The 13,928-nt window shown below is 43.3% G+C and overlaps 2 protein-coding genes across 3 annotated transcripts in view; one reads left to right on the top strand and one right to left on the bottom strand.

The window, feature by feature from the left end:
- Window positions 1–13,928, top strand: part of dnajc17 (DnaJ (Hsp40) homolog, subfamily C, member 17) — a 29,345-nt gene that overhangs the window by 12,644 nt on the left and 2,773 nt on the right. The window contains exon 11 of one of the 2 annotated variants that reach the window (XR_015102605.1): window positions 13,285–13,469. Coding sequence is in view for 1 of the 2 variants with exons in the window: in XM_086126540.1 (XP_085982666.1) it covers window positions 13,285–13,410 (126 nt within the window). In the remaining variant the exon portion in view is untranslated. Of the gene's footprint in view, window positions 1–13,284; window positions 13,530–13,928 lie in introns of those variants that run through there. The other variant, XM_086126540.1, reaches the window with a different exon arrangement.
- LOC147196323 (cdc42 effector protein 3) lies at window positions 1,689–6,540 on the bottom strand. Its single transcript, XM_086126541.1, has 2 exons — window positions 5,908–6,540; window positions 1,689–5,058 (listed from the first exon to the last, which is right to left on the bottom strand). Exon 2 carries the CDS (start codon window positions 4,915–4,917, stop codon window positions 4,306–4,308), a length of 612 nt encoding a protein of 203 aa, XP_085982667.1. The 5' UTR covers window positions 4,918–5,058; window positions 5,908–6,540; the 3' UTR covers window positions 1,689–4,305.

Here is a 13,928-nt window from a genome sequence, read left to right as displayed (position 1 = left end):
AGAGCTTCCAGTCCAAATGTAGTGCTCTCTACAGGGAACAGACTCATGCACACGCGTTCAGGACAATACTTCAGACTCATAGCCCCCCAAAAATTAGGCCTAAACAGTGGGGGCCGTGTGTTTTCATTGACAACCCTGACTCCGCCTCTACAGGGTTCTCATTATTAATGTAATGTCGTGTTTTTAGGGGCACACTGCAGTATCCCACAGATGTCACCTGCAGCCTAAGTCATTCCCGTTTGCCCATAAATCAGTTAAGAATTGATTAAACAGCTGAATGTTCCATCTTTGGTGGAAACATTCCCATGGTCTTGAATTGAAAAGCCTTTTTTGAAAAATTGATGTCAAAAGATTGTTGCATGCTCGTCAGGTTGATTCAGTGTTTGAGACTATTTAGAAAAGCTCAGAAAATCCACAATGAGCCCGAGATAAACTGTGACTTCATCAACATGTATGACAAGAAGAAGGAACAGGGTTTGGGGAAAAAATGATGACAGAAATGCTCAAAGACCTTTATCGTGAGTACAGGAAAAAATATACCGGTATATAGTTTTTAACCTAGATTTAGAAGCATTTACCCTCGGTGCTAACTTCAGTTCTGTTGGCAGCTTGTTCCATTTCCGTGCAGCATAACGGCTAGATGCTGACGCACCATATTTGCTTTGAACTCTGGGATCCACTATTTGACACGAGTCTGCTGACCTTAGAACCCTACTGGGTTTATATTCTATCAGCGGTCCTTAAATGTATTGAGGACCAAGGCTATTCAAAACCCGAGAACCTAACAAATGACATGATGTTACAAAAAATTCAAACCAGAGTACATAAAGGTAAAACCAATCGGCAAACATCGGTCATTTCGCTGATGATTTGGGCCGATTTTCGAAGGGCCATAACCAGCCGATTTAATCGGTTGGGCGATTAATCAGTTGGGCCCTACTAAAAATGACGCTTTGGAAAATGTATCATGTCAATCAAGCACTATACTGTCAGTGCACTCCATTTACCATTTTCCATTATCATGATCCATTATCAAATTGGATTTTTCATTTCATTACAGCTTTTATATAAAATCCGCCTAAGTTCTCATGACAACACGTTTCATATTGTTAATATGCCGTTGGAGGCTCAAGAAAACTGATGTCCTAGTTTTATTGGAAGGATGCACTGGTTTCAATTATTGTGAAATATACCGATGCAGAGATGTTTGTATTTTTATTTGTTTTGGAAATATATGATGTGATTTTAGTGTGGTCCAAATTATTGTGTTAGGAGACTGTTCTGAATATCTGTTTTGGAATGCTTTAGTCCCAACGCTATTTAACCAGATAAAATGTACTGCCTTGACTTGACACACAGCTCAAACAATGTCAGTTCCACAAGATGGCCATGTGTGTTTGAAACCTGCAATACATTTCAGTAGCATCAAGTTATGCTAGGAGACGCGAGTACATTAGAAAGACACATTGCCAAAACAATCTTTTCAGTGTTTAATCATAAAAGCTACGCTCAAAGAGATGACAATGTTTTGAGTATTCTGTGTGACAGCAAGTTTAGATGTTTGGATAGAGAGAAGCAGTACCAGATGTGACTGATATTTGTGCTGTGCAGGCAATATATATCGTTGGATTTCAAATACTGCCCCCCCCCCCCCCCCCCCTTCTTGAGTCAATCATGTGGCAGACCACTTGTTGAGCAATTGTTTATGCGATTCGTCACACTTGACCTCCACAAATATAACTTTACATAAAACATCAGGATTTTTTGTATTTGCCTTTTCAAATATAGCTTTACATCACAGGGTGTTAACATCTCACGGTTCTTTTCTCTGACAAACAAAATTTGATTAAAGTGCCCTTGTATCAGACAAAGAATCATGTCCACGTCATTACATGCAAATTGCCTCCTTGCAGTGAAGCTTACTGCTGGTTCTTATTTGAACAGCACAAAAACAGTTGCCTTTAAAGTCACCTGCATTCACAGGACAGCTAGGAAAAAATAAAATGAACCCTTGGATTGAATTACTGGTTGAACCTCCTTTGGCTGTAGTAACCTCAACCCAAGGTTTCTTACAGTTGCAGATTAGACACCCACAATGATCAGGATGCATTTTGGATCATCGACAAAACTGTCTCTGTTCCACAAGATTCCTGGTATGTCTGATGTTAATAGCTCTCTTGAAGTTATGCCAAAACGACATCTCAATCGGGTTGACGCCAGGACTTTGGATATAAATTAGTACAACACTTTCCAGGTTACAAAATATTTCTAAAATTCTTGATGTCGTTCATCAGTCCACGGCTAGATATACTGTTTAGAAACGGAGAAACCTTTTCCCAACTCTGAAAAATTGTGAAGGGAGCATCACGGTGTAGGTGTGTTTAGCCTGCTTCAGGGCCTGGACAGCTTCTTATCTTCAATGGAAAAATGACAAGTCGATCAAGATATTTTGCGGCGGCCATCTGACGTTGAGTGTTACAGCAGGACAATGATCCCAGACGCAAATCAACAACAGAATAGCCTCCGAAGAAAAAAATATGCCATCTGGAGCAAACCAATCAAAGTCTTGACCTCAACCCGGTTGAAATGCTGTGGCATGATGAGCTATTCATACCAAACATCCCAGGAATCTTGCAGAGCTGTAATGGTTTTGTGAAGAGGAATTCGTCCTGATTGTTGTGCATGTCTGATCTGCAACTTCAAGAAACATTTGGTTGCGCTTACTGGCGCCAAAGGAGACTCAACCATTTATTAAATCCAAGAGTTCACCTTGCCTTGTCATTCCTGTCCTGTGAACGTTGACATTTTCAATAAATATATTTTAAAAAAAAACCATACATACTGTTTGTGCGGTATGAATTGAAACCAAATCTGTTTATTCAGATCACACCACATTTTATGATCAAGAAATTCACATTCTTTTTTCGTCTTACCGCACCACTACAATTAAGACCGTTAGTTTTAAATACTGAAGTGAAGTGAAGCGCCTTTATTCTGCATCTACAAATCTTACATTTTCATTCATTTGTCAAACAAGAACAAATTTCGTCACAATAGATTTTTTTCCCTCTGACGAAGTGTGTTGACAAAGGGTAGTTTGAGCCACAAAACCATCAGTTGTAGGAATTTCAAATATGCATTTCTTTACTTCTCCAGAATACCAAACAGTACAGTTTTGTTTTTTTTTGACAGAGAAGCATTTCACAATGTGTTTTTTTTCTGAAATCAAAATGTCAAAACAATCGGACGCTCAGTTTAAAATAGGGGCAAACCAAACAGATACAGTGCAGGCATTGCCGTTTCTGTAGGACATGTACAGAATTCAGAAGTCTTTTTCTTTGCCATGGGGCACTTGTGGTCCACTCATGACCCGCGTGGTACTTTGGTTTGCGGCTCATTGTGGCTTTACCCCACAACTGGTTTCAAGCATCTTTCTATCCGCTATGAAAGATGACTGACTGGAGATGTGTCTTGTCTTCCTCATTCCATATGTGCCCACATTTGCCTGTATTCTTTGACTTTTTTCATGTGGGCCACAGCGTGTGATTTACAACCATATATTTTTCATGTCAGAGGTTTGTTTGGTCACAGTGTTGTTTAAATCCTCATCAAGACTTTCACAGCTGAAATGGTCGTCTCTGGTCTCTGGTCGTCTTCCCTCAACACCCCACACATATGTGGAGGTATCACTTTACCATTGACCACTTTCCCTCTTGTGTGTCATTCGCCAGAGTGCGGGACTCTGTTTGCAGCTAAGAAAACAGCCTGTTCCATTTTTTTTTCTCTATTCACTGAGATCTTGGACTCGTGGCGTGGCTCGGACTATAGTGAAACCTGCCACCGCTGGCAATGACTTTTATTGGAAGCAGAGCTAAGTGTTTGTTTTCACGACATTGTTAGGAATAAGAGATGGGGGGTACCTTGGTCTACCTTTGAGTGGGGCCTCAGAGATGCGTGCGGAGGAAAAATTGCCCTCTGCTCACAGCAGATTGCCAAGCACGCCAAGGCATCGCAGTTCCAGGACCTTGGGTTTCAGCTGCAGCATTTTCTTTTCTAAACGCTACACTGCTTAAGCCAAACCAGCAGTCAAGTATTGTACAGTGTGGTTTGGGGAATAACAAAAATATTAAAGGAAGTACACCAAAGGCGAAAATGTACAATGCATATGCATAGTTCAACATCGACAATATTTCAGCAAAGAGGAAATGTTAAGCGGAATACCATTTGTTTCACTTTTTTTTTTCTTTCTGGAAACAAACGAGATGCTTGACATCGCCCAATCTTTGTACCGTTGAGCTATTTCGCTCAGTGTTGAAGTTTGTCCATCACCTGCAGAACATCATCCAAAATGGAAGGGCCCAGATCGAGGCTAAAAGAAAAGCCATTGTCCTCCTCTTTTTGTTTCTCTTGAATTTTGTCACCGGCCGCCGAGGAGTCTCCATTCATGTCTGCACTCAGGTCGCCCCATCCAGCTCTGGAAAACTGAGCGGTCGCAACGTTGTCTCCCCTTTCATGCCTGTCCACCAATATAGTCTCAGCTTCCTCGCTGTCCAGCAGTGGCATCGAGTTGCATTTCTTCCTCTTTTGGCTGCCATTGTCCTGCTGCTCCACAGGCCAGTCCGGGCTCTGGGAGCCCTCTGCCTCCATGTTCAGACGAGGAGGCTTTGGTGGTGGCGAGCAGGCCAAGAAGAGATTTTGCTCGCTTTGGGAGCTTTGGAGAAGTAGACTTTGGCCCATTTTTAGGAAGGAAAGGTCTCCAAAGCTGTCTCGATGGGTGTCATTTCCAATATGTGAAATGTGGCGGAAATCAGCCAGCGGTAGACTGATCATGTTGACCGAGAGAACCTCTCTGCGCTTTGAGTGTCTGCTTGACCAACGGCCAGTTGGCTTTCTGTGCAAGGATGCTCTAAGTGGCATCTTGGTAGTGTTTAACACAGAATTGAATATTTTTGTTTGTCCAATTAAGACGACCAGCAAAGTCGTAGAACCCTTTTGTACGTCCTTCTTTGTTCAATAGTCAACCCTTGGAATTTGACATTTTGGAAGCAGCATTGCCATCTGGAAAAACAAAACAAAACAACAGAAGCATTATCTTATTGTCATACTCAGTCGCAATGTATTTTTTTTCTACCTTTGATATCTGTCAAATATTTTTTTTAAATGAACTCGTGGTGGAGCGGTTTTTGAAAACTGTCCAAACCGATCAGTACATTGTTTACTTAATGAAAAATTGACAAACAGATTTCCAGATTGTTCAAAACGATATTAAAAAAACAAAACTCAACTGTGGGCCAACATTGTTATCAGACAAACACACAGGCAGCCATACATGAAATCTAAATGAAACGCTGAAAGAAAATCAAAAGCTTTTCACGTTTTGTGATTTATAATTATTGTATTGATAAAAGCAACCCGAGTGGACCAATACTGGTGCGTAGATTGGATAATCGAGTCAGGGTCTGTGATTTTTACAGCCTCCCAAACAGCTTTGCCCAGATTAGAGCTGGGTTCGTGACTTGAAACACTCACTCTGTGAATTTGTAAGCCACTACAGCAAACAGGTTTTGTTGGCCCGTAAAGGTTTTATCGGCACTTTGGTAGCAGCGGGAGATTGGAGCGCGCGGACAAAGCAGCATTCCTATCCCAACATGTCAGTTTGGCCAAGGAGGCGATTCAGCCATGAATTTTTGTCCAGGACACACTCAATGTAGCCAAGTTTAAATGAAAGAAGCCCATTAAAGCAGATTGGCCAAGAAACACTCGAAATGATCTCTAAAAGCTGCCATACATTATTTAGCATTTAAGATGAGGGGATCTAGCCCTTGAAAACATGAACCAGGAATCCAAAAAATAAATGATGAATTATTTAAAGCTTTTCCCCTCCCGAAAAGATTGATCAGTTCTTACCTGTGTTCTTGAGCAAATACTGGACACTTGAACTCCAAGCTCGCATACTCAAACTGCCATGGAACTTGGCTGTGCTTCGCAGCGGAACACTGACGAGCATGACATGACGGGACTTGTCCAACTGTTGCAGAGAAGGCTTCAATACGCAGCCCGGGGATGTAAACCAACCGAGATAAAATTGGGTTTTCCTCGGTGACCCAATCGAGTTTTTTCCATCCGGATGCGTATCCACCTTTTCTTTTCAGTCCTTTCCAGCTCTGGTCTTTTCGTCAATAATCCTTCCGTGTGCCAACTCCCATTTTCTCTGTGGGTCAATCCGAGTGCGCTGCCGTCGAAAGTCTCTTCTTGAGCAATAAACCAGGTGAGGTCAGAGTCCAGACGCGTCAAAGCCACCAGGTAGAAACATTTTTTGAAACAAGGTGTTTCATCCTTCACCTTGCTCTCATCCCATTCTCGGACAGTTGCCAAGCCGACAGATGATATCATCCAAGTTGTGAAGTGATCCTTTTTTTTTTTTTTTTTTTTAAGTCACCAGTGTGCTGCCGGACGCTTGGCTGCACCTATTACGTATAGGAAAGGGTGGACGCGGTGCTAAAGCGACTGCCGCCTGTGTAATTGCATGATGGAGCGAAAGGGTGAGAGTGGTTGACTTTCATTCGTGCTGCAAGGTGTGTTTTAGAATGTGCCTGCTCCATAGCGTGTGCACGCCTTTGTAAAAAGCAGGAAGTCACGGTCAGTCAGCAAACAGGCCGGCTACCCAGAGGAGGAGGTTAACTGATCCCTAATCTCCATGTCATTGTCCCTCTGCTCTGCTGATTTCATGATTTCCTGACCCGCAGTTGGCTTGTCTAAAGCCCCTCAGTCATAGCACTCCGCAGGCCCTTCTGCCTGACTGGAGGCCTGCAGCGTCACTGTGCAATCAAAGCGCAGTATCGCACACAGACATGTGTGTGCAGGCGGTAGCGGTTACACAAGAGAGATAAAAGCAAGAGATAACCGGTTACAGTTTTAATTGTCACATCTCCCGACTTTGGAATGTGAGAGCGATCCAGGGATGGAAGTCAAAGGGAAGGATAGGGTAGAATCCTTTGTTGTGTTTTATTGGCAGATATTGCAGCTTTGTGTTGAAATGCCTTTTGAGCTGCTCCACCCCCCTCCCCCCTCCCTTTCTCTTTATTGTATTCACTCGATTGATCTGATATTACCGTCCTGTTGAGAACACTCTTGCTCTCAAATATTAAACATAGGAATGGACAAGTGGTATCTTTCACATTGATCTCATAAACAATAGGCGTTGCCCCTTTTGTTCTCTCGCCACGCACTCTTGATGCCAGAACTGTAGAGGCAATTACTCACGCAAATGAAATTATCATAACATTTACTCAACGGTGAAGCACAGCATTAATGAACGCTTGTCCTCTGAGAACTCCTTCCCCGCAACCACTGTTAACTATGAAAACAGAACTGCTTTCTGTTATTGTCCACACCGTGGAGCTAAATTGTTACAGCCAACTCTGTGTGTGATTCTTTCACGCACACAAAAATTGTATTATTATTATTATTATTATTATTTTTTATGAACCTAAATTTTGAGACAGTCACGACTAGACAAAACCATTCTCATTCTCTCTGCTGAAAGTAGAGCGGCTCACTTGAGTAGCTGAGTAGTTGCCCAGTTTCTGTGGTCATTTCTAAAACACATTTGTTTCCTCGTAGTTAGTCTTTTGTAATCCCCTTTCAGTAATTTAGATGAGAAACATCCCAGGGAGCGTTTGTCATCACTGTTTGTCTCCTGTGAGATGACTCAAGGCTGATTTGGTTTGACAACGCTCCCAGACAAAAAAAAAAAAAACTCCACGAAGAGGAAGTGCATACATTCTGCGGCATGACGGTCACCGGACCGACAAATCCGCCTTTGGTCAAAGTCGAGGTGTGCCATTATTGAATCTTAGGATGAGGTGTGACAATGCTAACACTAGTCTGTTTTGACAGTAGTTGTATCAAGCCAGGCATAGTAGGAAGATGAGTACGGTCGGAGTACGGATGCTGAGACACGACCAGAAATACTATCTGATGTCCTGACGTGGGTTAATGCAAAGAGCACAAAGAAAAAAAAAACAGAACAGCTTTGTGGTTTTGGTGGTGCAAATTGGGTTAGGTTGCTTCCAATCAGTTTGGTTGCATCTTTCTCGAAATTACTGAATGAAATTTCATCTAAAACACAATCACGACAAGGTCGTCATTACATTTCAGATGAGGCCTTGCTCGATGGTTACGTCGACAAAGTAATTCACCAATTTTTCGCAAGGCTATATTATTTATTTACTTACTTATTTACTTATTTAGTAAATGTCAGAGGTCAGGCTAAGAATGTAAAGCTGTATCTCCTGGCTTTCGTAATGATGAAAACAAGATTGGGTATTTCCATTAAGAGCAGAGCTTTTAAGTAAACAGGATTCGTTGGACTGGTTCTGCACTGTAAACAAGAAGAAGCCCTTTCAACATGGCAACGCAGACTAAACGGGCACCACCTGATTGTTTTGAACTTGGATTTCATCATTTCTCTCTCCACGCCTGACCTCTTTTTCACATCTCCAAGGCCGAGACTGCTTGTTTATTTATTTATTTTACCAGCCTTGCAGCCGCTTTTGCTTTAGTAGGAAATCTGTCGCAATCAGAGAGCTCTTCCTGGAAGGCTCGGATGCGAAAGACATCATTTTGCTTTTTATAACAATATATTTTAGGATATTAAAGAAGCCAAAGCACCACACACTTGCTATTCCGGGATCCCTGAGCACATCCATTATGAGAAATTTGCCAGGGTACCAGGAGTTCAGGCCTCTGTTGCCATTTCTCTTTTCGCTGTTTATTTCCTTTGCTTAGCAGTTTCCAAACTGCTCCATCCAAAGGCCTCAATTCTGTCCAACATTGTGACCACATGCAACCCTGTGCATACACGTCCACATATATGCATTTACCACGCTCACCTGCCCCACCTCTTTTTTTCCCCCTCTTCTCTCTGTTACAAAATCCGCAGTCTACACGCAACAGTGATTATCTGGAGGTAGTCGTTCTGCACGCGTTTGTTACGACTTTGGGGAAACGATTGACACATGTGTTACTGTATACGATATACAGGGGTGCGCGTCAAAATTTTGGTGTTCTTTTCCAAAATCGTACCGAAGATTGTTATTTGGTGCTCATTTCTTTCACTCTGCTCTTGAGCTCATGGAAGAACTCAGTTTTTTTTTTTTTAAATATTCGGACCAATCTCTGTGTGTAACAAGTTAGCGTTCAATCAGTGATTCTGTGACATTCGGCATCTGCTCGTCTTGCTACATACACACTGGCCCATTCGCACGTTTGCGTTTCAGAGGGTTGGCTTTTGTGGCAAAATCCACATTTTACGCTACATTGTGCATCGTGTATTTAAAACATGTGAGCTATATAACGGGTTGCCATAGTCATTGATCTGCAAGGAGGTATTTACTGACACCATGTCTGCAGAATGTCGCTCGCTTTTGCTGCCTTATCAAAGGCGGTCTTGTAGTGGAATTCCATTCGGGCACCAGATGTTCTCAAGACATGCGTGTAAATGGTTAAATGCAGGAAGTAGATTCTGGACCTTAATCTCTGTGTAGTGTTTGTTCTTCACCAACAACAACACTGTAATCGACCAGACCTTTGGGGTTTTACGTCTGCTGCGTTTCATAATGAGTGATGATTAATCCATCCAAGCATTTCCAGAGGCTTTGTCTGTATAAGTTCACCTTGTTGCATGTGCATTACGCTTGCTTGCGTGTTTGTTTAATTTAGCAGGGATCACACACACACACACACACACACACACACACACACACACACACACACACACACACACACACACACACACACACACACACACACACACCCATGACCCCCCCCCCCCCCCACCCCCACCCCAATAAATCATCCCCTCCATATCTCGGTGACACAAACAATCCTAAAAAGACAACACAAGCCACCAGATAAATAGTTCCTTGATTAAATTCACCCGAGTGCTTGAGAGGCTGAGATGCACGCGGCTGCCATTTCTTGTCTTGGCAGTGACGGCTGTGCAAATATTGTGCTTGGCTCAGAGACCTTTTAGTTGAAAAGATCTGGTGGCTTTAATTAGTAATCCATTGTCAAATACTACCTGAAAAACCTCTGTGACGTCAAGATTAGGATACAATAACCATGTAATATTTAATCTAAAGCGCTTAACTACACAACCTTTTCAGTTTTCCGGCCTGTTAGTGAGACCTTGATGTAAAACACTTAAAACAGTAAGAGGTGCTAAAATCAGACTTTAAAATTTCACTTTGAAAGGTGGGTCTTGTTTTTTTTTTTTTTGGCTTGCCGCATACAAGCATATGTGGCCTGTTGTGTGTTCAAACATAATCACTTCATGAATGAAAATTGACCTTTGATCTGTTTGGATTTCAAAACATCTTTTTTCCTAGAAGGAAATAACTGTACAAGCTATATTTCGAATAACGTTTGAACTTTCTTGAATCTCATGCATGTGTAACAAGCAGCACACATGTCCACATATCCAATTAGCTTTGTGCAAGAATCCATGCCACTGTCTAAATATGCCAGAGGCATATTTAGATTTATATAGGCCTGCTTCATACAATTCTGTTAAAAAAAAAAAAAAACACAGGCCAAAAAAAAGACCAGCTCTATTAACTCATTCACTCCCAAAGACGTTTTTAAACGTCTTTTCAGACTTGTTCAATGTGAAATTGCCTTTTCCTTGAACGTGAGTCTGTTAGTATTCCTCTCACATCCGTTGCTTTACTCATCTTGGGTTCTTCCTTCGTTTGGAATACACCCAAACAGAAACATGAAGCAAACTACAACTGCATATATTGTACACGGGCAGTCCTCTATAAATATAATTCAAACAAAAATATCATGATTGCTCTTCAAGCTTCTTAACTGCATAACATCTGCTGCAAGACTCTGGTGCAGTTTATTGTCATTTTCATGGATTATTTTACATTGGGGCAGCACAGAGGTTCTGCCTCACAGTTGAGAGTGTCTCGGTTTGAATCTTGTGTGTGGAGTTTGCATGTTATCCCTGTGCTTGGCTCATCTCGTGGCTCTCTGGCTCTTCCCAAAAGCATGCGTGCAATATTTTCAAAGTGTTTGAATTGTCCATCTGTGCGAATGGTCCCAGCTCACCCGCGACCCTGATGAAGGGAAGCGGTTTAAAAAAAAGTGGGTGGATGGAGAGATTTTTCTCCGCCAAAATATTCCATAAATTAGTACAGTATTGTGTTTTGTCACTCCCTGTCACTCACACACAATGAGCCGCTGATCTGATAACTTGCACCAGTGAGACAAAGACACCTGCATATCCCAAGCTGTCTTAGAACATAGGTGTCAAACTCAGGTCCTAGAGGGCCGCTGACCTGCATGTTTTCCAAGTCTCCCTGTTCCAACACACCTGATTCAAATGATCAGATCATCAGCAAGCTCTGCGGAAGCCTGACATTGAACCTGTTCATTTGAATCAGGTGTGTTGCAACAGGGAGACTTGGAATCCTTGCAGGACAGCGGCCCTCCAAGACCTGAGTTTGACACCTATGTCTTAGAAGGAGTGCGAGACGATGAGTGGCTGTTTGGACACTCGACTGACTCACAGCACAGGAGGCACTCATGATGTCATTCCTGGCCCGGGGTCAACCTTGGTGTGCGCTGTTTTGAGGCCCAGCCGTGCGCTGATGTCACAGCGATAATCCTCAGCTTGTTTCAGTGTGCGTGTGTTTGTTTTACTGCCATCCTGCCTCTGCGGTGGCCTTGTTCCCGCCTCCCTTGACTTTACGCAGGCTCCCCTGTTTGTGTTTTGTGGTCACCTACTCACTCTGGGCCCCAGCATTGTCACGGCGCACACACGTATGTCTACGGGCACAGTCGGTGTCGAGTTAACAGGGTGATGCACTGGCTAAACATGTACATTAGTTAGCACCGTTGGGCAAGGAAATATCATTCATCCTTCCAGGAAATGTGTCACACTGCCCAGAAAACACCTGACTTCCTTGGCCTGGTAACGGAAGGGTCCTATCTTCTCCGACTCGCAGGCTGTCACAGTGAACATTTGAGGGCGTGGTGGGGTTCAGCTTGGTTGCCAAAGGGGGGACTGCGCTGTTTCCAACAGCTTGTTTGTGTACTTGCTTGCGTCCTGTCTAATTTGAGGATGCAAGAGGTATTTAGAGTATCTAATGGCGTTTGCGTGATATTTCATAGTTACGTGTCAGACGATGGGCTTGAGCTCACATTGCTGGAATGATTATAGCAGCTTTCCTCAATCCAGGGGCCGCGGGGTGAGGGGGAGTCGTGGGGAACTTCCCCCTCACCCACCCTCTCCTCTTCCTCAACACTTAGCCTCATTCGCTCAGCACATGGATGCTGGAGTCCCCCGTGATGCTTTCCAGATGCTGTAGTCTAGTGAGCGCATCGACAAAACCTACGTCTCCTCTTTGAATCACTGGAGCTCTCCCCAGGACCTTCATGCACGGGCCCACTTGATCTCTCTTGCAGTACAATGTCTCGTTAAGGAGACACTTCCTTGGCCCGTCAGACTTTCTGGCTACGATCATATAAAACAACGGCTTTCTCTGAGGACACTTGGCCTCCAAAGCCGAAAAAGAAATGGTCAATTATGCTCGCATTGACAATAATTGCCTGACTTCTGCGATATAGCCCATCTTGTGTGGACTCGGTTTGTGCTGCGCGGTGTGTGACGTCATTAATTGCACAAATTTGGTGTGTGCGTGTCCAAGTGTGAGCAAGTGACATGGACCTGATGTTCGACTCTACTTGATTAGGCATAAACTAGTGCCCATTCTCTCTGAAAGGATCTCTTGGTCTCTTTGTGTGAGCTGGAGCCCTACAAAGCAATCAAGCAGCGACTGTTTGAGGCCAGGCCACTGCCAGGCCTAATGCAGGCTGCATAATGACCTCCGGCAACGGAATTACCCTGTCACACTTGTTCTCCAGGCTGCCGTCTCATGCGCACTTCACCCTGCCATGGTTAGGGAGATGAGAGCATGCAGAATGGTTGTGAAAGCAAACATAGAGTGAACGGTGACAGTGTTGCGTCATGCGTTGCCCTGTGATGTCGTTGCCATGAAATGAAAAAAAAAACTTCTTCAACTGGCTAGTAATTTTGTGCCCTTCTGATATTTGTTGAGTAGAGATAAGATCGAAGAACAGGATGTGAGGTCATTGGAAAAATAAGCACGATATACGGCATTGCCCATCGCACGTGAAAAAATAAAACATCATGACGCGCACTCTTATGGGGGCACCTTTTTGACAGTCTGCGTGTGTTTGTTCCTTCTCCAGGCCTCCCTGGCCAATGAACGCGACTACGAGAGCGTGGTGATGATGAAGATGAGACAGGCAGCTGAGCGACAGCGGCTCATTGAGCAAATGCAAAAGGAGGACGATGAAGAAGGAGCTGCGTCCTAGCATCAGAGGACCTGGCTCGGCACCGGCCCGCAGCCGATAAACAGAACACCTGTTTTAAGGTTGAATTTTTCATTGTGTTTTTTTTGTGTCGAATCAGGCAAATAAATCTAGAAAGACCACCGAAAGTCTCTCATTTTAATTGGTATGCTAGTGAAGCGAGGGTTCTGGTAGGATTCAGAGTTAAGTCATGTGATCTCAGAGATAACAGGAAGCAGGTATGGATTGTGCTGCCTGAAGTTTTAGGTCACTGAACGGGATGGATGCCTGGATAACCGTGTTTGCAGAACGCGGAGCACGACGTTTCAGTCGCTTTCAGGCACAACCAACAATCCTAATTGGCTGAATGGCCGGAAGTGCTTTCTTCTGCGAGCTTCTTATCTTTCCCCCCGATGTAGAAAAAATTGGAATAAAAAAAGAGCAATAATGTATTCACATGGATCATTGTTAAGGTCCTGAATATGAAAGGCATTTGATAAGTTATTTCATGACCATTAAATCTTGTTGCAATTGAGTCAAAA

Source organism: Hippocampus guttulatus, chromosome 13, assembly GCF_054856545.1.
Source record: "Hippocampus guttulatus isolate MCC_2025c chromosome 13, RoL_Hgut_1.0, whole genome shotgun sequence".
Lineage (NCBI taxonomy): Eukaryota > Metazoa > Chordata > Actinopteri > Syngnathiformes > Syngnathidae > Hippocampus > Hippocampus guttulatus.
Note: the sequence above shows the minus strand (reverse complement) of the source record. Positions and strands in the feature narration are given on the sequence as shown.

What these genes read in the sequence shown, in the direction of transcription:
- LOC147196323 (XM_086126541.1), bottom strand. Translation starts at nt 4,917, where the DNA reads ATGCCACTTAGAGCATCCTTGCACAGAAAGCCAACTGGCCGTTGGTCA.